This window comes from Phyllobates terribilis, unplaced genomic scaffold (assembly GCF_046119375.1).
Source record: "Phyllobates terribilis strain yellow unplaced genomic scaffold, ASM4611937v1 Scaffold_9__5_contigs__length_417890890, whole genome shotgun sequence".
In the NCBI taxonomy this organism is placed as follows: Eukaryota; Metazoa; Chordata; class Amphibia; order Anura; family Dendrobatidae; genus Phyllobates; species Phyllobates terribilis.
This window is the reverse complement of record NW_027362769.1, coordinates 86,928,939-86,954,770: the sequence shown is the minus strand read 5'-3', so window position 1 is coordinate 86,954,770 and position 25,832 is coordinate 86,928,939. Positions and strand designations below refer to the sequence as shown.

Genomic DNA, 25,832 nt, shown 5'->3' with positions numbered 1-25,832 from the left:
AATTCCTCTATAAAGCAGGACCTTTCCTGCACCCTGCTCCAGCATTGTCGGAGCACCCAGTTGTGATTTCTTTGTTTTACCTCTCACACCCACCCTCTCTCTCATCACTTCTCTTCCTGTCTCTCACCGCCTCTGTCACACTTTCCACTCAGCTGTGCACTGAAGATGTTTCCTAATGAGTGTTTAAGAGGGGGTTCTGTCCTCTGCAACTGTGGTGGGGGCAATAAGCAGATCTTGATTAACGAGACAGTGGGGGGGAAGGGGTAACAGCGCCGCTGTTATGTGCACCCCCCCATGAACCCCCTCAGTCCCATCATTGAGAGGAGCTCCTCTCTAGGCATCCTCCAGCTCTCAGATTAATAGCTTTGCAGGACGCATTTAGGATACATTGCAAAGGTTTCTATCTAATGGGTTCAGCCATTTCCTCTTTGAGTGACAGGCGCGGGGAGTAATCGGCTGTGCAGAATGGCAGCACATTGCTAGTACTTAAGTGTACATTATCCCTGTTGTGTGTCCTGCAGAGGCTGTTTATCAGGATGCCTCTCGCAGCCGACAGGCGCCAACTGACGCTGCTCTCGCTGTGGCGGGAGCAAGCAAATGTGAGAATAATAATAATAAAAATTGAGTCAAGGAACTGGGGGGAAAAACCTATGGAGAGGGAAATGTGTGTCTGAGAGACACAAAGTGGTATGGCTTGGGCTGCATATATTGGGTAATTGGACTTCAGCATTAGACATAGTAATGTTCTTTACTTGGATCCTTTTATGTCCTTTCTGAAGCTTTGTTTTTGTCATTTCCCACCACAAATCCTGGAGCTTCGCCCACAATCCTGATTTGTTCCGAGCTGTAACCTCCCGTCTTCCCCTAGCTTTGCTTACTCCGTCTCAGTTTACTGTTTTCTCAGTGAATGGAAGTAGGGTGTACAAACTTGTTGTTGCACTGTAGATCAAGGCACTTCCCGATCCAGTATTGAGATCACTGGTGTACACAAACTGAAAAGGGCCCCTGTGCAAGAATAGCATATGGGCCCTTTGCAGTATAGTTGCTCATCATAATGCACAATTTCAACTGCTTTGGAAGTACAAATCAGCCCCCCTACCTCCTGGGCCCTTGGTTGCACCAACAATATTTCTGCCCCTGATTCAGATAAACCGTATGTTCAATAAGTAAAACAAAGCAAAATCCGCTTCTTATTGTCCTATCTTCCCTTATGGAATCTTCACCCAAGAATCGTCAACAAATAGATCACAACTAAAAAGCCCTGACATGACTTTCAGCAGAAATATGATGCAGACTATAGGATTTCTGCCACTTATGTGCAAATTAAACTGCCACTGGACCACACAACCATTACCCTCAATCAATGAGGCTAATCCCATGACTTTTTCTTGCGAAAACAGTGGGATTTTTTATCCTGAATGGATATTTTCCATAGCATGTGAGCAGGATTGTAGAAACCCTGATTACATGCTTGGAAAGAGTGTTCTTGTTGGGTTTGAGATAGATTTCTGCGTGGAATCTGCACCATAATCCATTTTAAATTCTGTCAATAATTTTAATAGGCCTCATCATCATTTATCCTGTATGTTTCATCAGATTGACAAATACATATCCAAATTAGACTACTGTAATCAAAGAGCAAGAAGGTTTCCAAAAAATGTCCAGTATGTTTTCATAATGATTGAAATAATTAAATTGATCGTTTTAGATTTATAGATGCACAATGGACTTATTTTGTTTTATGTATAAATATTGTATCTCTGTTAACGCTCATACAGGTGTCAATTTTTTCTCTTAAAAGTGAAAACTCATACCTATAATAGTCTGCAGGGCTGTTCACATGTCCATGTATTTTTGCGGACCCAGTCACGGTTCAATGATGCCAATGCAAGTCTACAGGATACCATCCATTTCCTGCCTGGTTTTCATGTTTGTTTAATAGAAGAAGCTTGGGAAAACTTCTCGTACACAAAAAAAAACAAATAAAACACTGATGGCAAAATCTGAAATCTGATCCGAAACACTGATGAAAATTAATTAAAAAAAATTGTGTATTAGCAAAATAACTGATTGAGGCCTTGTTTTTATAGATTCAACTTAAGCTGATTATATAGAGATCTAATATACATGAATAGTTTAGAAACTTATGAACTAATGACTTATTTTCTGCTCATCCTTCTGCTCAATCCTCAATATCAAACGGCAATTCAGTACCACAACACTGGCTACAAAGTGTGTGTCCCACTTGCGGTGCCCCTGCATCACACAGTAAAACCTTTGACTCAATGGCCGTCATGTAATAATGCTTTATTTTCTCCATTGCAGGGGATTTAAATATTACACACGGCCGATCAATGGAAGTCTCAGCAGTGGGACAGGATGATCAGCCTTTTTTGGGGGGAGTCTTCTAACAATAAGCCCACGATGCGTTTTTTAAGAGGTTCCGCAGCGGCAAAAACGCTGCAGAAACGCTTAAAAAACGCATGGTAGAAGGCCTGCCATGTTCCCCAATGATAATCCGCATGTGCTGTGCACATGCTGCGGAAATTTCCGTTGCGAATTATCATTGCGGAAAAAAACGCAGCACTACCAATTATTTTGCGAAAGTGCTGCGTTTTCGCCGCCATTGACTTGCATTAGAACGCGCCAATTCCGCAAGACTGCATCTGTACTTGCGTAATTGGCGCGTTCTAATGTGCGGATGGTACCTGGGTGTGGAGGACAGGACACTCTCCTCCACACCCAGGTACCATTAAAAGCTGTAAAAAAAAAAAAAGAATAAAATAAAAAATAAAGATTATATTCACCTTCCGACGGCCCCCTGACTCCTTCCCTGTGCTTGCCTACAGATCGCGCAGGACTGAAGGACCTGCGGTGACGTCACAGTCATGTGACGGCAGGTCCTTCAGTACAGCGCACCGCGATCTGCCGGCAGCCAGCACAGGAGCGCAGCAAGACTGCAGGGGCCATCGGAAGGTAAGTATAGATTTATTTTTTGACATTCTCTCGGCTCACACTATATAAATCCATGCTGGTTGCATGGATTTATATAGTGTGACCAAGTTGTCAAGCACTTTCCAAGTGATGCTAAAATCGCTTGGAAAGCGCTTGTCAACCTGCATGCGGAAATGCAAGTGAAGAACGCTTCACATCCGCTTGTCCCTGGCAGGAAAAACGCATGTACAATCCGCATGTACAATCCGCATGCGTTTTTTCTGCCAGGGAGATGCAGAAACGCTCAGGAAACAATCCGGAGCATTTCTGCATCGTGGGCACATAGCCTAAGGATTGTAAAAGTGGACAACTCCTTTTAAGTAACGCAAATGTATGTACATTTATGTACTGATGAGCTGTAATTTATCACATCAGGACGTATATGTACGTCACAGGCATTGCAGAGACCTAACGTTTTGCCTGTGCCATCCAGAGCTTCACTGCAGGTTAACCCCTCAGATGTCACAGTCAATAGCGGCCACTGCATTTAAGAGGTTTGACAGAGGGAAAGCTCAAGACGACCACAGGATCTCCATGGGCTACTATAGAAACTGGAGGACTAAAAAATGGCCTCAATGTCTGCCGTGAATCAAAGCCTATTAGCATAGGTTAGAGCTGGTTCTTCTAACCAGGCAGCCTGCTGGTATAATACTGACATCTTGGGAAAATATACTGCACTACATATGTATGAAGAATTGCAACTTTAAGTCCTATGATCTGTATGATAAAAAAGGATTATTTTACAAAACAGGCCCCCAAACACCTCTATCTACAAAAATTAAATAAGTTATGGGTCTTAAAATATGGCAACCAAAAAAAAAAATATATTTTTTTTAAAGTTGAATTTTATTGTTGCGCAAAAGTAGTAAAATCGAAAATTCTAATTAAATTGATTTCCTTCATAATCATATCCAACGTCAAAAAAAGGTTTCCATTTCAATTATACTGCTCAGTGAACTCCAGACTTAAAGGGAACCTGTCACCAGGCTTGTCACATGTGAGATAAGACCAGTACCTTTCAGCCCTCATATACTGCATTCTAATATGCTGTATACATGCCCCCGATCCGGCCTGCAACAAAAGAAAAATCCTTTTATTATACTCACCTGCGGGGCGGTCCGGTCCGATGGGCGTCGCTGTCTTGGTCCGGTGCCTCCCTTCTTCTTCTGATGTCCTCCTCTCTTCTTGCTTCATGTGGATGACTCATCCTACGTCATCTACACAGTGTTCCCTGCCATCACGCTCCTGAGCAGGCACACTTCTCTGCCCTGATCAGGGCTGAGCAAAGCACTGCAGTGCGCACGCGCCGGGAAAGGTCAAAGAGCCCCGGCGCATGCGCACTGCAGTACTTTACTATGCCCTGGTCAGGGCAGAGAAGTACGTCTGCGCAAGAGCGCGATGCCGGGGGACACTGTGTGGATTACATAGGACACATCATCCACATGAAGCAAGAAGAGAGGAGGCGCCGGACCAAGACAGCGACGCCCATCGGACCGGACCGCCTCGCGGGTGAGTATAAGCAAAGCTCTTTTTCTTGTCTTGCAGGTCGGATCGGGGGCATATGTACAGCATTATAGAATGCTGTATATGAGGGCTGAAAGGTGGTGGTCTTATCTCCTATGGTACCAACCGGGTGACAGGTTCCCTTTAATGTCTCCGATTCATCAAAGTGTTTACGTAAAACATTTTGAAAAGCTTGTATAACGGCAGAATCAGCCTCATTGTTTTCTTTTGTTCAATCCACCACACAAAAAGTGACATAAAAAGTGATAAAAAAGATGTATCTAACAAAAAATTGAACCAAAGAAAATGTAATCTTGTCCCGCCACAAATAAACCCTCATTACTCTCGCAATATTGCAAAACTAAACCAAATTATATTTGTACTTATTGTACAGAGTTAATATAAACATGACTAAAACAAGAGGCATAGCTACAGTGGGTGCAGAAGTTGGAGTCGTACCCGGGCACTGGAAACTAATATGGCCTAAAAGTTCACTTTGGACCATTTGAGAAGACCAATACTATTACAAACCCATGACATTTGGTGGCCCTGATGGAGATTTTATGAGCTTCCAGTTACACCACTGAATAAAACTAGATCAGTCAGGTATTGCCATAACACTACTGACCCACCAAATGAAATTATCACTTTATTCATATTTCGCTATTTACTTTCTGAGCAAATAATGTAAAATAGCAATGGAAGGACTGCTTTTTTTTTCTTGTGCATAAAAACTATAAAAAGTTAATTTAAATGTACTCCAAAATTGTGCGACTTGCCTACCGGACAAAAATGTAAAAATGTAGCAGTTGTACACAAGCTATGGTGCGAAAAAGCTTATGTGCCACACAAAAAAGCACCAGGGTTATAAATCACTCAGTATACATGGCCTATTAGTAATAGCAGGCACAAACTATTATGGAGCAGCACAGGGATTAGTTCACACATGGAGAGTATATCTGCAAAAATACAGCCCATGTAATCAAGGAAAGGTGTCATCAGACATGATGTTTTCACCTCATGGATGCTATACTCCTGGTCTTGCACCTTAAAATAACCATTACAGATGTCATACTATTGTAGTTACATTATGTATGATACAATGTTAAAAAATGCTGGCAGTGCCCAAAATCACATTTATTTTGTGTTGAACACATGGATATGGATATCACCCAGAAGCTAAAACAACATCTTCTGTGGTGCACAACTTTATAGTGAAGTCTAAATGAAAAGTCCAAAGGTTATAAAGGGACACTCACCACTAGATGTAAAATACAAAGTGTATTCTGGAATTATATAATGCCACTCTTCCTCTCAGCTGGCTTAGAGGCATTAGAGAAGAGTGGGTTACACACTATGTAGTCGAGTCTCTGTATCACCTGCCATTATGTGGTTCCATAATAAAGAAGTTTGCCTAATTATTTACATCTGGTGGTGAGCGCCACTTTTCATACAGTATATATGTATGTATGCCTGTCTATTTATTGTCAATGCATGAAAGATACAAATCTTGTTTATCATTACAGGAAATGTTACAAGCAGCACATCAGTTACCCAAATGGCCAGCGGCCAAAGTGGCATTAGCCTTGGCTCTTTCAGCCGCCTAGATGGTATGCATCAACGGTCTTACTCTGTGTCCAGTGCTGATCAATGGAGTGAAGGAGCTGTACTCGCAAACTCTGCCATCAGTAGTGGTAAGTGCATTGTAAGCCAATAATAGTAAAGTGAATTTCCAGCGGACGCATGAAATAAAACCTACAACTTCCTAGCTGAACATTAGTATAATTTATTTTTCCTTTTGCCCCTCATGCCACCTTAAACTTGTTTTTAGCAGATAATAATAATCCATCTTCTGTCCGCCATCATAACTGAATGATATATAAGGGCTCACACCAAATAATTAGTAGGAAATGATAATTTACTTTTATTGCAAAAAACAGATTATGTATCATAACCTATGGTTATATAGATCATTCCAAATTTTCATAAAGATCTTGGCCAACCAATGACTGGGACGGACTGTCCCTGAAACGCTTAGTGCAATAAATCCTTTTAACCTGGAACCGGCCGCCTCCTTCACGGCAGCGCCCACATGGCATCACAATCCTCCCTTCTTTATTTAAACCAATGAAAAAGGCACAGGGGAGGCTGCAGACTGTGCTGTGTGCAGCAGCACGCATGTCACAGGCATTGTGGGAAATCTGCGCAAATCCGCTGCTGTGAAAGGCTGAGATGACTTGTTGGCAATAGCCACAGAAGATAGTAGAGACTCTACGACTACAGTTGAGAATTCACATTGCAAATTCTGGTTCCTAATTGGAGTTAGACTTTAGCATATAGATTTGGTGACCTAAGCAAATTGTCAGACCTGTAGGTTTTGTATCCTGTGGTTTTCTACATAAACCCCACCTTGTCCTTGTGGTATACCCCCTGATATCCACCGCTCTGTGTAGAATCTGACTAAGGGGAAAGGGTAACCTTATCCAATTGGGATCTTTAGATTGATTTTGGAGGGTCAACAAAACAAGACACTATAACATCTGCACAATCTGATGGATTAAGAGAGCACTACCTGACCCATTTTTCACCATAAAGTTTGTTAAGCGTGTTTTCTATATATAAATTATAGACCTTAATGATAGATAATACCAGACAAACACTCTGTATAATGTCATGTTACCTGATTTTGGTAAATGTAGTCTGCATCATTCATACTTATTCACACATTGTGGTGCTACTCTAAGATCGTCTTGTCAAATATCTTGTTAGATCCTGTGATTTTCTATAACTTCCAGGAAAGATAACATTATGACCAAAATTTGTGAACACAAAGCATTCAGAGTTTATCAGCCAAGTGACTAGAGTAAAAAGAGACATTATTCCATAGGGTGGGCTGTGACATGTGCATCAACGGCCACGTGTGCCCCCAACAGTTAAGCAACAGTTCAAACGATAGCCGGCACTGCACATCTTCGTAAAAGAATTGCCTTATTGATCCAGTAGTATAAAAGGCACAAAAAATGGTTGTCAGGCTTGAGAAGGGACCATGCAGGTCTGAAACATGTTGCCGGGGATCGAAGCGGATATTTCTTTTCTGCCTTTTTAATTTTTGTGCTATTGTGTGCAACCATTTTTTCTGCCCTTTATACTACTGGATCAATAAAGCGATTCTTTAAAGAAGATGTGAGTGCCGGCTATCATTTGGACCGTTACTATTACTGGAGTATTTTGCTGTGCGCCTAGACAGGTGAGCCGATTTGTTCCTTTTTCACACTTAATTAAAGGGGTTGTCCACTACTAGGATAACCCCTTCTTGATCTAAATTTTTGGCGCTAATGAAATTAAAAACTTTATACTTCCCTCCCGTGCTGGTGATGGTCCAGCAGTGTCTGCACTCGCGTTCCCAGGTATCTCCCGGGAACGTGAGTGCCGACACGGGAGGCTAGTGTAGGCTTTTTTATTTTATCGGGGTCAAGCGTGGTGTATGTGAAGGGATTGTTCAAGTAGCGGACAACTTTGTTAACCTGTCCTTGTCATACTACACCTGGACTTGCACCAAGTGCAGCTGAACAATTGATGGTAACCCCCAACCGGTACCTGCAGCTTCTGCGTCTGTAATAGTACCGTAACTTTGGCTTGGTTTGCTAAATGCACACACAGGTTCTCCCAAAGGCGCACTGCAGGTGCTTGTCCCAAAAGCAAATACCAGTCTCCCGGCATTTAGTTTTCCGTCTGACCCTATTTCTTGCATCCACCACCCGCGGCATAAAACATCTGTAAGTTGCATCTGCTTGGAGACGCCACTATTTATAAACTTCATGTATTATCTGTAAGTGGCCTTTGTTGTAAAACCTGTATCATTGATATGCTAGACAGATTGTCAAATGTAAGAAATCTGATCATATCATTATGTCGTGTATGTATATATAATTCACCGCTGCTCCTGCACTTTTCCCTTTAAAGCACCCAGCAATGAGATTATTAATGTACGGCAGCAACTTTTAGCTGTAATTTGCACAAATTCTCTGGTTCCGGAGCAAAGATTTTTCTCGGGAATTCAGGTGCTGCAGACAGCAGAGGTAGGAACGTGGCTGTAACCCCATTGAAGTGACAGTCAGGGACAAGGCTTTAAGCTTCTTCCAAGAGAAAAGCACTAGAAAGGGAAAGATTCCTCCAAGTGACAATCTTGTGACGGGGAACGGAACAGAGGGAAAGAGAGAAGAGAGACGGCTTCAGAGGCGCAAGAAATAATAACAAGGATTCGTGCAGCCAAAAAAAGACAGCCGTGTGTTAAGGGAGGGGGGAGGGTTTGAAGATGTCTCCTGTGAGAGACGCTATTTGTGAGCATTGTCACAGAGGAACAATACAGTCTGCAGAGAGCCCAGAAAACGGCTGTGTGTGTTTTTATTCATCTAGATCAGGAACCTTAAAAGCAAGAGTAACCTTCTTCTCTCCTGTTAATTCCACTGCTGTGTGCTCAGGGAGAAATCGGGGGGCTCTTTTAGGTAAAGGGTTTCTATCTACATGGAGTATATATTCTAGCGCAGAATACGACTGTTAACATTGTATACTGCCTTGTGTATTTCTGTGCAAGGTTGTATAGAGACGTTTAGCTGCTTTTAACCCAACGAGAATGCTGACTTCTCAGTTTTGTAACATTTGGAAAAAAAAACTTTCCTAAAGATCACCTATAATTGTAATAGCCGCCTGAATGTTTTCAGTACAACACTTACCAATTGTATAATTCATGCCTCACTTTTAAATTAATGGATCATTTACCGCACATCTTATTGCTTTCAGCAAAGTATATATATGGATGACCCATGACTTTATTAGGGCATATGAACAGCATAGATAAGTCATCCTCCTACAACTCCTTAAAACAATGAGATACTTTTTTTTTTTTTTTATTTTAATTCCCATTCATTTCTTTTGGAGTTATGGAACAGATTACCTTAGCTCCATCTCCAGTGGTCTGAACTTGGATGTAACTATTCCGTTTCGGCCATGAAAGGTTCAGATGAGAATAACCCTTTAAGGCTGTGTGCCCATGATGCGTTTTTAATGCGTTTCTGCAGCGTTTTTGCAGCTGCGGAAACGCATTAAAAACGCATGGTAGAAGGGCAGCAATGTTCCCCAATGATAATCCGTATGTGCTGTGCACATGCTGCGGAAATTTCCGCTGCGGATTATCATTGCGGAAAAAAACACAGCTCTACCAATTATTTTGCGGAAATGCTGCGTTTTCGCCGCCATTGACTTGCATTAGAACGCGCCAATTCCGCAAGACTGCATCTGTACATGCGTAATTGGCGCGTTCTAATGTGTGGATGGTACCCGGGTGTGGAGGAGAGGAGAGTCTCATCCATACCCAGGTATCATTAAAAAAATCTGTAAGAATAAAATAAAAAATAAATGTATATTTACCTTCCGGCGGCCCGCGCTGCGCTCCTACTTGCTTCCCGGCACTTTGCAGTGGATTGAAGGACCTGCACTGACGTCAGCAGGTCTTTCAATCCATCGCTGCCGGCACCGAGCGAAACAAGCCAGCGGTGGCCCTCGGAGGGTAAGTATATATTTATTTTTTGAACCACTCTCTCGGGTCACACTACATAAATCCATGCAGTTTGCATGGATTTATATAGTGTGACCTAGTTGTCACAAGCACTTTCCAAGTGATTCTAATCGCTTGGAAAGCGCTTGTCAATCCGCATGCAGAAATGTCAGTGAAAATAACGCTCCATTTCCGCATGTCCCTGGCAGGAAAACGCATGTACAATCCGCATGCGTTTTTTTCTGCCAGGGAGATGCAGAAACGCTCAGGAAAAAATCCTGAGCATTTCTGCATCGTGGGCACATAGCCTATGACTCTAAGGCTATGTGCCCACGTAGCAGATTTGATGCAGAGAGTTTTTGCCTCTCTCTGGCAGAAAAAAACGCATGCAGATTTACATGCGTTTTTTCTGCCAGAGAGAAGCGTTTTTTCAGCGTTTTTACATGCGTTTTTCCATGCGTTTTTTCAAGCACTTTTCCAAGCGATTTTGAGCATCACTTGGAAAAGTGCTTCACAAGTTGATCACACAATATAAATCCATGCAACTGGCATGGATTTATAATGTGTGAACAACTTAGATGCTTTAAATGCAGTTTCTATAGTAAAAAAAAAAAAAGAATTAAAACGTTAAAAAAAAAAAAAAAAACTGTATATTCACCCCCGGTCTGCTCTCCGGTCTCCTCCAGTCTGCTCCCGGCCGCGTCTTCTCTCTTCAGCGTCCCGCAGTGTACTGTCAGGACCTGCGGTGAAGTCATTTAGTCACCTGATGGTCACGCGACCATCAGGTGACTAAATGACGTCACCACAGGTCCTGACAGTACACTGCTGGACGCTGAAGAGAGAAGACGCGGCCGGGAGGAGACCGGAGAGCAGACCGGGGACCGCCGGAGAGGTGAATATACGGGTTTTTTTTATTTTTAACTTTTTCATTTCTTTTTTTCACCGCGTGGTAGCCGGGATGAAGGGGAGTTGTAGTCTCGTCTTCATCCCAGGTACCACAGGTCATGCTTCGTTTTGCAAAGCAATGCGAATTCGGCGCGCAAATTACATAGTTACATAGTTTATAAGGCCGAAAAAAGACAAGCGTCCATCCAGTTCAGCCTATTTCTTGTGCACTGCAGCTATTCCGCAGCGTTGATCCAGGGGAAGGCAAAAAAATAACATGCGGTATAGGCCAATTTACATCATTGAGGAAAAATTCACTTCCCGACACCAATCTGGCAGTCAGATTAAATCCCTGGATTAATTAACTATCACTAAGCATAAGATGTAATTTTATTGTTCTCAAGAAAGGCGTCCAGGCCTCTCTTGAACTCATTAAGTGAGTTGGACATCACCACTTCCTCTCCCAGAGAGTTCCAGAGTCTCACGGCTCTGACCGTAAAGAATCCCCTTCTATGCTGGTGCAGGAACCTCCTTTCCTCCAGACGCATAGTGTGCCCCCTCGTCTTTGTCACCATCCTTGGTATAAACAGGTCATGGGAGAGAGCTCTGTACTGCCCCCTGATGTATTTATACATGTTTATGAGGTCTCCCCTAAGCCTTCTCTTTTCCAAAAAAATAGGCCTAATTTTGACAACCTCTCTGGGTATTCTAGTCCCTCCATTCCCTTTATTACCTTAGTTGCCCTCCTTTGTACCCTCTCTAGCTCCAATATGTCTTTCCTGAGCACCGGAGCCCAGAACTGTGCACAATATTCTAAGTGCGGCCTTACCAGCGCTTTATACAGAGGAAACCAGGGGAGGAGTCCTGAGGAGATAATTTGCATATTCCCACTGCATTTTGGGGTAAGTGAAGAGTCTCCGCGAGCTCAAAGAACACTGGATTTTGGCTGTTGGAGCTGAAAAGAGGACATCGGTAAACCAGGGGAGGAGTCCTGAGGAGATAATTTGCATATTCCCACTGCATTTTGGGGTAAGTGAAGAGTCTCCGCGAGCTCAAAGAACACTGGATTTTGGCTGTTGGAGCTGAAAAGAGGACATCGGTAAACCAGGGGAGGAGTCCTGAGGAGATAATTTGCATATTCCCACTGCATTTTGGGGTAAGTGAAGAGTCTCCGCGAGCTCAAAGAACACTGGATTTTGGCTGTTGGAGCTGAAAAGAGGACATCGGTAAACCAGGGGAGGAGTCCTGAGGAGATAATTTGCATATTCCCACTGCATTTTGGGGTAAGTGAAGAGTCTCCGCGAGCTCAAAGAACACTGGATTTTGGCTGTTGGAGCTGAAAAGAGGACATCGGTAAACCAGGGGAGGAGTCCTGAGGAGATAATTTGCATATTCCCACTGCATTTTGGGGTAAGTGAAGAGTCTCCGCGAGCTCAAAGAACACTGGATTTTGGCTGTTGGAGCTGAAAAGAGGACATCGGTAAACCAGGGGAGGAGTCCTGAGGAGATAATTTGCATATTCCCACTGCATTTTGGGGTAAGTGAAGAGTCTCCGCGAGCTCAAAGAACACTGGATTTTGGCTGTTGGAGCTGAAAAGAGGACATCGGTAAACCGCGCGCCTGTAGGCGCGCGCATTTTGAAGCTTTTTTTTTAAGTTTTTTTCACTGTTTTCAGAACATTAACAATAAGAACATGGAAGAGTCCAGGAGCCATTTGGTGAGCTGCATATCCTGCTACATGTTCACAGACTTGCCAGTGGAAAAGCCAAACTTCACATGCCAGAAATGCAAGCTTGTGTCCCTGTTGGAGGAAAAGTTGCGAAATCTAAAAGAGAGGTTAACTACCTTGAAAATCATTAAGGAAGGTGAAGAGTTCTTAGACAGAGCAGAATTATCTCTTCATGATTCAGAAAGAGAAGAAATTTGAACTGCACCTGACGAAACAGAGGAATGGAAGCATGTGACCCACAGAAGCAGGAGGATCGAGAGGCAGTCAGCACCCATACTGCTCAGGAACCAGTACCAGGCTCTCACACAGGAGAACCATGAAGAAATACAGCAAGGTAAGACTTTGCCAGCAATGAATAACCTTGTAAGCCCTCAGAATCCTCCTGGATGGAGAAAGAAGAATGTTGTGAAGAAAAAACGGAGAGTGGTGGTCATGGGGGATTCCCTGTTAAGAGGAACAGTGGCCGCTATCTGCAGACCAGACATAACCTCAAGAGAAATGTGCTGTCTTCCAGGAGCAAAAATTAAAGATGTGTCTGACAGGATATCAAGACTCTTCAGACCTACAGATCACTACCCATTCCTGCTAATACATGTGGGGACAAATGACACCGCAAGAAAGGACCTGGAAACCATCTGCAGTGACTTTGAAGACTTAGGCAAGAAAGTGAAAGAATCCTCCCAGTGGATGGCCATGGAACAATGAGGTGGAATAAGATTCTACAGGTGAACAACTGGCTACGTCGATGGTGCCGTCAACAAGGATTTGGATTTCTGGATCACGGAATGAATTACCTATACGATGGACTACTTGCTAGAGATGGGGTGCACCTTACGAAGACTGGAAAACATGTATTTGGAAGTCGCCTTGCTACACTCATCAGAAGAGCTTTAAACTAGAACAATGTGGGAAGGGAAGCAAAAGGCCAGAAAAAGCCATACAGCTGACAAATACTATTGAGATCTCTGCTACTGGAAGTGGAAAAGAAGAACAAAGACAAAAAAATCTAAATAATAAAAATATGGGAGGAAGAGAAACCAATCACAAACTAAAATGTTTTTATACAAATGCACAAAGCATGGGCAACAAACAAGGAGAATTGGAACTACTAATGCAGGAAAAGGAATATGATGTCATTGGAATCACTGAAACTTGGTGGGACGATACACATGATTGGAATAAAAGGCTAAAAGGATACAACTTATTTGCAAGAAACAGACTTGATAAACGAGGAGGAGGTGTTGCATTGTATGTTAGAAAAGCGTATATCTGCACAGAGATTGAAGCTTCAGAGACTGGGAGTTCTGTGGAAACTGTTTGGGTAAGAATACAAGTAGAGAACAACGGAAAGGACACCATTGTAGGCATTTACTACAGGCCACCTGGGCAAGCTGAAGATATGGATGAACTCTTTATGTATCAAATGACCAAGTTCTCCAAAAAATATGACGTAGTGGTCATGGGAGATTTCAACTATCCAGACATTTGTTGGGAATCTCTCTCAAGTAAAACTAACAGGTCAAGCAAATTCTTATCCTCTCTTGCTGACAACTTTATCTTCCAAAAGGTAGGGGAGAAAACAAGGGGATCTGCTACTTTGGATCTAATTCTTATAAACAGGGAGGAAATGGTTGAGGAGGTAAAGGTGGCTGGGACCCTAGGAGGCAGCGATCATGCTATTATAGAATTTTGGATAACTAGAGGAGGAAGACATGTGAAGACTCAAACTTCAAGGTTAGATTTTAGAAAGGCAGATTTTAAGAGACTCAGAAAGAGAATAGGAGGGATCCAATGGCTGGATGTCCTTAAGGACAAAAATGTCCAGGAAGGATGGGAAATTTTTAAAAATGAGATTCTCAAAGCACAATCGTTAACAATCCCGAAAAGTAGGAAGAATGGGAAGCATTTAAGGAAACCAGGATGGATGAACACAGAACTTAAACACATGCTAAAAAGAAAGAAAGAAATGTTTATTAAATGGAAAGAGGGAGGCATATCTAAAGAAGATTATAGTGCAGTCTGCAGATCCTGCAGGGCACGTATCAGGTTAGCTAAAGCTGACAATGAATTAAGGCTTGCAAGAGATGTCAAAAGCAATAAAAAAGGATTTTGGGGGTATGTCAAAAGTAAAAGAAAAGTCAAAGATGCTATAGGATTTTTACAGGATGAAAATGGAGAAATGGTAAGAGAGGATGTTGAGAAGGCCGAACTTTTTAATTCCTATTTTGCATCTGTTTTCTCTCAGAAAGAAAATGTAACATCAACTGATCTTCACTGTCCTTTTAAAGGAATAGAGGAATCCAAGTTATCAGTAAACAGAAAGATTGTGAGGGAATATTTAGCTAACATAAATGAGTTCAAGTCTCCAGGTCCAGATGAATTACACCCCAGAGTACTGAAGGAGATTGTAGAAGAAATTTTAGAACCACTCTCCATAATCTTTGAAAATTCTTGGAGAACAGGAGAAGTCCCAGAAGACTGGAGAAGAGCAAATGTTGTTCCTATCTTCAAGAAGGGGAAGAAGGTGGACCCAGGGAACTATAGGCCGGTGAGTCTGACTTCTATACCAGGAAAGATCTTTGAACAAATTATTAAACAACATGTATGTAAGTACATGGATAAGAATGAAGTGATTAACCAGAGTCAGCATGGGTTTGTAACTAACAAGTCATGTCAGACTAACTTAATTTCCTTCTATGACAGAATCACTGACTGGGTGGATCAGGGAAATGCTGTAGATATAGTATATCTTGACTTCAGCAAAGCATTTGACAAAGTATCTCACATCATCCTTATTGAAAAAATGACCAAGTATGCAATGGACCAGGCAACTGTTAGGTGGATTCATAACTGGCTTAGTGATCAGACTCAAAGGGTGGTTGTAAATGGCTTCACATCCAGCTGGATGAATGTCTCAAGTGGGGTACCACAGGGCTCCGTCCTGGGACCTGTATTGTTCAACATCTTTATCAATGATTTAGATGAAGGAATTGAGGGTAAACTGATTAAATTTGCTGATGACACAAAGCTAGGAGGGATAGCTAATACTAGAGAAGAGAGAGAGAGGATTCAAAAAGACCTAAATAAACTGGAGCAGTGGGCAGCAACCAACAGAATGGTTTTTAACAGGGAAAAATGCAAAGTACTACATCTGGGCAATAAAAATGAAAAAAGCATATACAGAATGGGAGGAATAGAGCTAAGCAACAGTACATGTGAAAAAGACTTGGGTATACTAATAGATCATAGACTGAACATGAGTCAACAGTGTGATGCAGCAGCAAAAAAGGCAAATACAATTCTGGGATGTATTAACAGAAGCATACAGTCTAGATCACGTGAAGTCATTATCGGTCTTTACTCCTCTTTGGTCAGACCTCATCTGGAATACTGTGTACAGTTTTGGGCACCACATTTTAAAAAAGACATCGACAAACTGGAGCAAGTTCAGAGAAGAGCGACCAGAATGGTGACTGGTCTGCAAACCATGTCCTATGAGGAACGGTTGCAGGATTTGGGAATGTTTAGCTTGCAAAAAAGAAGACTGAGAGGAGACTTAATAGCTGTCTACAAATATGTCAAGGGCTGTCACATTGTAGAAGGATCATCTTTATTCTCATTTGCACAAGGAAAGACTAGAAGCAATGGGATGAAACTAAATGGGAGGAGACACAGATTAGATATTAGAAAAAACTTTTTGACAGTTAGGGTGATTAATGAGTGGAACAGGCTGCCACGAGAGGTGGTGAGTTCCCCTTCAATGGACGTCTTCAAACAGAGGCTGGACAGACATCTGTCTGAGATGATCTAGTGAATCCTGCTTTGAGCAGGGGGTTGGACCAGATGACCCAGGAGGTCCCTTCCAACTCTACCATTCTATGATTCTATGAAATTAGCGCATCATGTGCACAGCACATCCGAATTCACATTGCTTTGCATGGCAGCATGTTTTACAAGCGTTTTTGCGGCCGTAAAAACGCCGCAAAAACGCTATGTGGGCACATAGCCTAAGGCTATATATCTATATCTATCTATGTACAGTGGGTACAGAAAGTATTCAGACCCATTTAAATTTTTCACTCTTTTTCATTTCAGCCATTTGGTAAATTCTAAAAAGTTCATTTTTTTTCTCATCTTGACTGAAAAAAACAGAAATGTAGAAATTTTTGCAAATGTATTAAAGAAAAACTGAAATATCACACGGTCATAAGTATTCAGACCCTTTGCTCAGTATTGAGTAGAAGCACCCTTTTGAGCTAATGCAGCCATGAGTCTTCTTGGGAATGATGCAACAAGTTTTTCACACCTGGATTTGGGAATCCTCTGCCATTCTTCCTTGCAGATCCTCTCCAGTTCTGTCAGGTTGGCTGGTGAACGTTGGTGGACAGCCATTTTCAGGTCTCTCCAGAGGTGCTTCATTGGGTTTAGGTCAGGGCAATGGCAGGGCCAGTCAAGAATGGTCACAAAGATGTTCTGAAGCCACTCCTTTGTTGTTTTATTTGTGTGCTTAGGGTCATTGTCTTGTTGGAAGGTGAACTTTCGGCCATGTCTGAGGTCCAGAGCACTCTGAAAGAGGTTTTCATCCAGGATATCTCTGTATTTGGCCGCATTCATGTTTCCTTCAATTGCAACCAGTCATCCTGTCCCTGCAGCTGAAAAACACCCACATAGCATGATGCTGCCACCACCATGTTTCACTGTTGGGATTGTATATATATATATCCATGCAAAATTGGAGGCATGCTTGAGAAAGGTCCATAATTTTGGACCGAAACGTTGCCATATGGGCTATTAAACCTTAGCACTTTATTCTACTCTGTGTGCTGCCTCCATTTCGTTTTTGCATGGATATCTAAAGGACTGGTATGTACCTGGGGGGCATTTTTGCACCAAAAATACTTTTTTGTGCTGTTTCCTATTTTTTGATATATATATATATCTCTATATATATCTCTATATATATATATATATCTATATATATATCTATATATATATATATATATATATATATATATATATATTGTTTGTGACAGGGTCACTGGTATGATATATGAGGGGAGATATGTGTCTTCGCACAGATTTCTAGCCTGTGTGAACTGAAACCAATGAACTTTCTGCCAGCATGTTATATGCTGGTGGGTTAACTCACTTAAAGGGCGTGGTTTTAGGGGAATGACAGTGATGAGAGGAGCGTCATTCCCCATACCTCCATCTCAGGGTGTGGCTGAGGATCGTTTAAATGTTCAGCCCTGTTTTTTTTCTTTTGAGTTGTGTTAGGAGAAGCAAGGTCTCCAGACTGGACAGCCATAGGTCAGGAGGGAGCTGAAGGCTGGACATAACCTGTGTGTGTGACCCTCACACACATATATGGACTCTCCTACAGTTTATCTTTTGTTTTGTGGTTTAGCCAAGTAAGGCTGTATTTATTTTGCTGGAGTGCAGAGCTTTATGCTGCTAATAAAGCCTGCAAAGAAAACCCGGGTTCCTGAGTCTACTTCCGGAAATAGCCGAGCGAGTCGTCCTATATATATATAGTAATGTGCATCAAAAGTTTTAGACAAGTGTGGAAGTCCTGTAATGTAAAAATCATCAGTAGAAGTGTTAATTGTTTATTTTTTATCAATTAACTGAACTTAAAATTGAACAAAAGAGAAATCTATATCAAATCAATATTTGGTGTGACCACCCTTTCTCTCCAAAAACAGTATCTCCTAGGTACACATAGTTTTTGAAGGAACTTGAGGTTGTTCCAAACATCTTGGAGAACTAGCCGCAGATCTTCTGTGGATTGTAAACTGTGCAAATCCTTCTGTCTCTTCATGTAATCTCAGACAGACTTGATGTTGAGATCAGGGCTCTGTGGAGCCATATGATCACTTCCAGGACTCCTTGTTCTTCTTTATTCTGTAAATAGTTTTTAATGATATTGGCTGTATGTTTTGGGCCGTTCTGCTGCAGAATAAATTTGGAGCCAGTCATGCTGCTCTGTTGGTATTGCATGACAGATGAGTATCTTCCTCTATTTCTCAGCATTGAGGGCTCCATTAATCCTGACAAAATCACCAACTTCATATGCTAAAATGCAGCCCCATACTTGCAAGTAACCTCCACCATGCTTCACTGTAGTCTGCAGAAACTCATTATTGCTCTTTCATCAAACAAACTGCCTTCTGTTACTGCCAAATATTTAAAATTTTGACTCTTCAGTCCAGAGCACCTGATGCTGTTTTTCTGCATCCCAGTTCCTCTGTTTTCATGCATAGTTGAGCAGCTTGACCTAGTTACCATATTGAAGTTATGGCTTTTTGGCCTCCTTTCTTCTCTGATGACCACTGGTCAGACCTCTCCAAACAGTAGACGGTTGTAGCTGGGTCTCACTGGTTGCTGTCAGTTCTGAGCTGATGACACTGCTTGACACCTTCCACTTTCAAAGGGAAGTAAGCATGGTGTGTACTTCATCTGCTGCAATAAGTTTCGTTGGCCTACCACCATGTCCATTGTCATCAACATTGTCCTTTTCTTGGCATTTCTGAGGAAGAGCTTTAAACCCCAGTCTTCTTTGAAATCTTTGCCTTGGAGAGACCTTACTAATGCAGTATACATACTTTGTGTCTTGATGTTGTGCTCAGTCTTCCCATTGTAGAAGAATAAAGCATGGCACTCCCGTGCCTCAGTAGGATCCTATCCCTTTAAGTATGCAAAGTAAACTTGGCACTCGTATGTGAATAGGGTAGATTTTTATTTGTGCAGGCAATCTGAAACAGATGTTTTGGTCCTAAAATGGAATCTTCAGTAACCCCAACCCCATTTATAAGGCAAGAAATCTCACTTATTAAACCTGACAGGGCACACCTGTGAAGGGAAAACCATTTCCGGTGACTACCTCTTGAAGCTCATCAAGAGAATGCCAAGAGTGTGCAAAGCAGTCATCAAAGCAAAAGGTGGCTACTTTGAAGAACCTAGAATATAAGACATATTTTCAGTTGTTTCACACTTTTTTGTTAAGTATATAATTCCACATGTGTTAATTCATAGTTTTGATGCCTTCAGTGTGAATGTACAATTTTAATAGTCATGAAAATACAGAAAAATCTTTAAATGAGAAGGGATGTCCAAACTTTTGGTCTATACTGTACATATGAAAATGATGATGATTATCGCCAGTTTGGTATAATTGGTTACCCATACAACCTGACTATGAAACTTTGTGCAAGTGAAGACTGATGTTGTTTTGAAGGCAAAGAGTGGTCACACCAAATATTGATTTTGATTTAATTTTTTTCTTTTTCATTCATTTTGTAAATTGATAAAAAATAAGCTAGCACTGAAAGTATTCTTACTTCTTAGCATTTTTTTCACACCTGCTTAAAATTTTTGCACAGTACGATATGCCGGTACATGTATTGTAATATTACCCTATTATTTTCTGTTGTATTGAAAGATGCCGTTGACCATACTTGTAATGATATAAAAGAACGTCCCACCCTGCCTGAAAATTCACTGGTTTCTGAGTTTTTCAGACATTGCAACATTAACCCTTTGAATACAGGCTTCTTAGTGCTTTATGTATTACCTAGGAGTTAACTACAGCAGCGTAAAAAACTCATCAGGAACATGACAAAAAGGGAAATGAGGAATAATCAGGTACTTGGCAATGCGAGGAAAATGATAAATGCATCTGATATTCCCTTGTAATAAAACTTTTTTTCTAAAGTGCCCCCCACCTTCTACAGGCAGGGAAATCAGCGTCTCAGCCCCCCCACTTTCTGGCAGATCAACGATTGTCGTTCCGTACTTTTAACTTTTTTATTTCCTTTTTTTGTCATTTACATCAAACAAGTTGGATCCTTTTAATTTAAACTTTCTCTCTTCCCTTTCATTAAAAGGTTCTGAATTTAAAAGCTCTGTGTTAATGTGCGTGTGATATCAGCGGGGACGGAGAGACAAGTTTTTCTCTTGTTTCTTCTTGTTCTTCTCTATCTTTGGGATTTAAATGTTCTTCTTTGCTAGTGAATATGCTGCTTATTGTCCCCGCTTTTTGTCCAAGACAAAATAACACACATCGGGTCTTCATTTTATTTTCTGATTTCAATGCTTTCTTTCCCCCTCCTCGCATTCAATTAACGGCATGCATGGGGGGCAGAGTAAAAGGATCTTATTTTTTAAGCAGTCTGTGTTTCCCTGTGGCTCCCGCCTTTGAAAGCCTCTCTGAACGTTTCCTAATTAGATAAATTACTTTATCTGAAGGACCACAAAACAGGAGGTGCTGTTAAAGAAAAGAATGTCAGAATGAGGTCTGGGGGGTGCAATAGGGGGAGGAGGCAGGAGTTGGAGGCTCTGATGTCAGCTTCTTCCCGCTTTTTGCCGGCTGTGTGGTATCTGCTACCTGACTTGTAAAATTAGCTGTCTTGTATGATTTGTCAGTAGAGCAGTGAAGCTCTCAACCAACTCCAGGCATTTAAATGATTACTAGGTGCAATAACTCCTTCACCACCAGAGCACCTGCAGCCCGAGGTAGTCGAGGACCCCTTGTGAATTGTAGATCAGAGGTCAAAAAAGACTTGTTCTTCTGTGACAAAACAATAACTGTTTTGTTCCCTGGTCAGCTATGGCTGTGGGACTAGTCTACCTTCTCACAGGCTGTGCAGGTGGTGGACAATCTTGAGCAAGACCTGCACTTTATACCTTCACTTAATACTATTACAAAGGATGAGTGCAAGGTAGATTAGGGACACCCAAGGCCAGGATGCTATTAGATGTCAATCAAATTCGCAAAGGAAAAGATCTGTCTTCTTGTAGGTCGTTTATCTGATTCATGATTAAGCCTAATATTAGGTCTTAATATTTTTACCATTTTCATGCAGTTCTACGCTTTAGTCCTTCTAAATGAAACTCCTATTTATCCCTAAAAAAGCACTCCCATCAAAGTTTTTATCCTCTTAATATATTGCAGTCATCATATTATATAGCACTGTGTACTTACAATTGCTCATTTTGCCTTTCTAACCCAGCTAATTCTTCTCTTTTCCATTAGGTCTATGACATCACGTGATTACAAACTGACTAGCTGAATCCTTCTAAGTTCTATGTAGAAACAGGAGGTCAATGTGAGTCATGAGTCACTGCAAAAATCCCTGGCAGGGGGAAGGGGGGAGCAGCTGGGTTAGGAGTTGAAGGAGGGCTGATTTTTGCACGGACAAGAGACTTCCTGTTTCTACAAAGAGCTGAGAAAAGAGAAGAATTAGCTGCTAAATGAGCAATTGTAATTACACAGTGCTATATTATATGATGATTGTACTATATTAAGAGGATAAAAACTTTTGATTTCAATGATTAGTATAATTTTCCTTAAATAGTCCAAGTTTATTTTTTTATATAGTGTTGTTACTCAATTAGACTTCGACCTGTATATATGTATATACACTGCTCAAAAAAATAAAGGGAACACTCAAATAACACATCCTAGATCTGAATGAATGAAATATTCTCATTGAATACTTTGTTCTGTAAAAGTTGAATGTGCTGACAACAAAATCACACAAAAATCATCAATGGAAATCAAATTTATTAACCAATGGAGGCCTGGATTTGGAGTCACCCCCAAAATTAAAGTGGAAAAACACACTACAGGCTGATCCAACTTTGATGTAATGTCTTTAAAACAAGTCAAAATGATGCTCAGTATTGTGTGTGGCTTCCACGTGCCTGTATGTCCTCCCTACAATGCCTGGGCATGCTCCTGATGAGGTTGCGGATGGTCTCCTGTGGGATGTCCTTCCAGACCTGGACTAAAGCATCCGCCAACTCCTGCACGGTCTGTGGTGCAACGTGACGTTGGTGGATGGAGCGAAACATGATGTCCCAGATGTGCTCAATCGGATTCAGGTCTGGGGAACGGGCGCGCCAGTCCATAGCTTCAATGCCTTCATCTTTCAGGAACTGCTGACACACTCCAGCCACATGAGGTCTGGCATTGTCCTGCATTAGGAGGAACCCAGGGCCATCCGCACCAGCATATGGTCTCACAAGGGGTCTGAGGATGTCATCTCGGTACCTAATGGCAGTCAGGATACCTCTGGCGAGCACATGGAGGGCTGTGCGGCCCTCCAAAAAAATGCCACCCCACACCATTACTGACCCACTGCCAAACCGGTCATGCTGAAGGATGTTGCAGGCAGCAGATCGCTCTCCACGGCGTCTCCAGACTCTGTCATGTCTGTCACATGTGCTCAGTGTGAACCTGCTTTCATCTGTGAAGAGCACAGGGCGGCCGTGGCGACTTTGCCAATCTTGGTGTTCTGTGGCAAATGCCAAGCATCCTGCACGGTGTTGGGCTGTGAGCACAATCCCCATCTGTGGACGTCGAGCCCTCATACCACCCTCATGGAGTCAGTTTCTAACCGTTTGTGCAGACACTTGCACATTTGTGGCCTGCTGGAGGTCATTTTGCAGGGCTCTGGTAGTGTTCCTCCTTGGACAAAGGCGGAGGTAGCGGTCCTGCTGCTGGGTTGTTGCCCTCCACGTCTCATGGTGTACTGGCCTGTCTCCTGGTAGCGCCTTCAGCCTCTGGACACTACGCTGACAGACACAGCAAACCTTCTTGCCACAGCTCGCATTGATGTGCCATCCTGGATGAGCTGCACTACCTGAGCAACTTCTGTGGGTTGTAGACTCCGTCTCATGCTACCACGTGTGTGAAAGCTGAACCAACATTCAAAAGTAGCCAAAAAATCAGCTAGAAAGCATTGGTACTAAGATGTGGTCTGTGGTCCCCAACTGCAGAACCACTCCTTTATTGAGTGTGCCTTGATAATTGCCAATAATTTCCTTCTATTGTCTATTCCATTTGCACAAGAGCAGGTGAAATTGATTGTCAATCAGTGTTGTTTCCTAAGTGGACAGTTTGATTTCACAGAAGTTTGATTAAGGCTGAGTTCACACGATGCGTATTTAATGCGTTTCCGCGGCGTTTTTGCAGTTGCGGAAACGCATGAAAAACGTATGGTAGAAGGGAAGCAATGTTCCCCAATTGAAATCCGCATGTGCTGTGCCGATGATGTGGATTTTTCCGCAGAGTAAACGCTGCGGTCAAAAATCCGCAGCATGTCAATTAATTTAGCGGAAACGCTGCTCTTTTGCCGCCATTGACTTGCATTACACCGCATGGAATCCGCATCACTGTATATGTTGATGCGCTTTTCATGCGGTCTAATGTGCGGATGGTACCCGGGTGTGGATGAGAGGACTCTCATCCAGACCCAGGTACCATTAAAAAAAAAAGAATAAAATAAAAAATATATATATTCTCACCTTCTGACGGCCCGCGCAGCGCTCCTGCTTGGTTCGCGGCACTTCGGGGTTGAATGAAGAAGGACCTTCGCTGACGTCAGAGTCATGTGACGGGTCACGTGACGCTGACGTCGGAAGGTCCTAAAGTCTTCACTGCCGGCAGCCGGGACCGAGCGAAGCAAGACACCCGGGGCCATCAGAGGGTAAAGTATATATTTATTTTTTATTTTTTGACATTCACACACTATATAAATCCATGCCGGTTGCATGGATTTATATAGTGTAAAGTTGACAAGCACTTTCCAAGTGATGCTAAAATCGCTTGGGAAGCGCTTGTCAACCCGCATGCGGAAATGAAAGTGAAGACCGCTTCATTTCCGCATGTCCCTGGCAGGAAACCGCATGTACAATCCGCATGTACAATCCGCATGCGTTTTTTCCTGCCAAAGAGATGCAGAAACGCTCAGGAAAAAATCCTGAGCATTTTTGCATCGTGTGCACATACCCTTACTTGGAGTTATATTCTGTTTAAGTGTTCAATTTATTTTTTTGAGCAGTGTATTTTTATGGTATATTAGTTTTGTAAGGTGAAAGAGACATAAGATGTCCATCGAGTTCAACCTATACCTTAACCACTTACAACCGCCAGTATGCATTAAAACGGCGGACGTTAAGGGACCTTATTCTGGATCGCCGTTTTAAAACGGAGGTTGGGAATAAGTGAATAGCGCCCCCACCGGGCACAATTCCCTCGGGTAACAGCTGTACATGACAGCTGACACCCTGCGTTATTGGCCCCTGCCCGTTTTGGGGCCAATTAACTCATCAAATACCGTTGTCAATTGCAACAGTGCTTTCTAAGTGGTTAAAAGACCCCCTATGGGAGAAACAACCCCCCCATGATTGTAATCACAGGTGCTGATCATTGCCATGGTACCCTGAGGTCATCTGATGAATCCAGAGTACAGTGGTCTGTGAAATCCAGCTATTGGCAGCAGGGCTGTGGAGTCTAAGTCGGAGCCCATTTTGGTGGAGTCGGTATAAAATGGACCGACGCCAACTCCTAAAATATATAATAAATTGGGTACAGTACTTCAGTGCAGTTTGTGGGGAATATTTTTTTCATAATAATTTGGGAAAGTTATGAAATGTCCTATTCCTGATCTAAGGGTCTAGACTTTTAGCTGAGATGAATCTGTGCTACAGTAAATCTATCACTTAAGCATGAGCCATGTATGAGGGAGTCGGAGTCATGGAGTCGGAGTTGGAGTAGGTGTCATGGAAATTGAGGAGTTGGAGGTTTGGCTTACCGACTCCACAGCCCTGATTAGCTTGTGTCTTACAGGCATAGTCAGTGAGTCACTGACCAGTCTCAGGCACTGCAGTACACGAGTACTGCAAATGCATGAGTCCAACTATCAGACTAAAAATTATATATGTCCCAAAGTGGGACTTAGTGAAAAAAGTAAAATAAAATGTCTAAAAAAAAAAAAAAAAACCGCACAAAAATCACGCAAAGCTGTTTCGCCACTAAAAATGCAGCCTTTGTGATAAAATAAGGATGAAAAAAACAAAAGTACACATAATTGGTATTGTTGTGTCTGGAACGTTCCGATCTACAAAACTGTGACGTTGTTTATTCCTTAAGGTGAACATCGTAAAAAAAAAAAACACAGCCAAAATGTCGCTTTTTCATAATACTGACACAAAAAATGTAATAAAAATCAATCAAAAAGTCATGTAAAAAAAAAAAAGGTACAAATAAAAGCGCCAAACTGTCGCACAAAAGACGAACCTTAATATGGCTCATTTGCGTAAAAATTTAAAAGTTACAGCTCAGAATGAATAGGCAAAAACATTCATATTTGTAAAATATTG

General features: G+C 42.1%; 1 protein-coding gene across 7 annotated transcripts in view; it reads left to right on the top strand.

The window, feature by feature from the left end:
* Nucleotides 1–25,832, top strand: part of AGAP1 (ArfGAP with GTPase domain, ankyrin repeat and PH domain 1) — a 457,154-nt gene that overhangs the window by 338,230 nt on the left and 93,092 nt on the right. For all 7 annotated transcript variants that reach the window (XM_073646711.1, XM_073646706.1, XM_073646707.1 and 4 more), the window contains one exon: nucleotides 6,024–6,191. In XM_073646711.1, coding sequence (XP_073502812.1) covers nucleotides 6,024–6,191 — 168 coding nt within the window. The remainder of the gene's footprint in view (nucleotides 1–6,023; nucleotides 6,192–25,832) is intronic.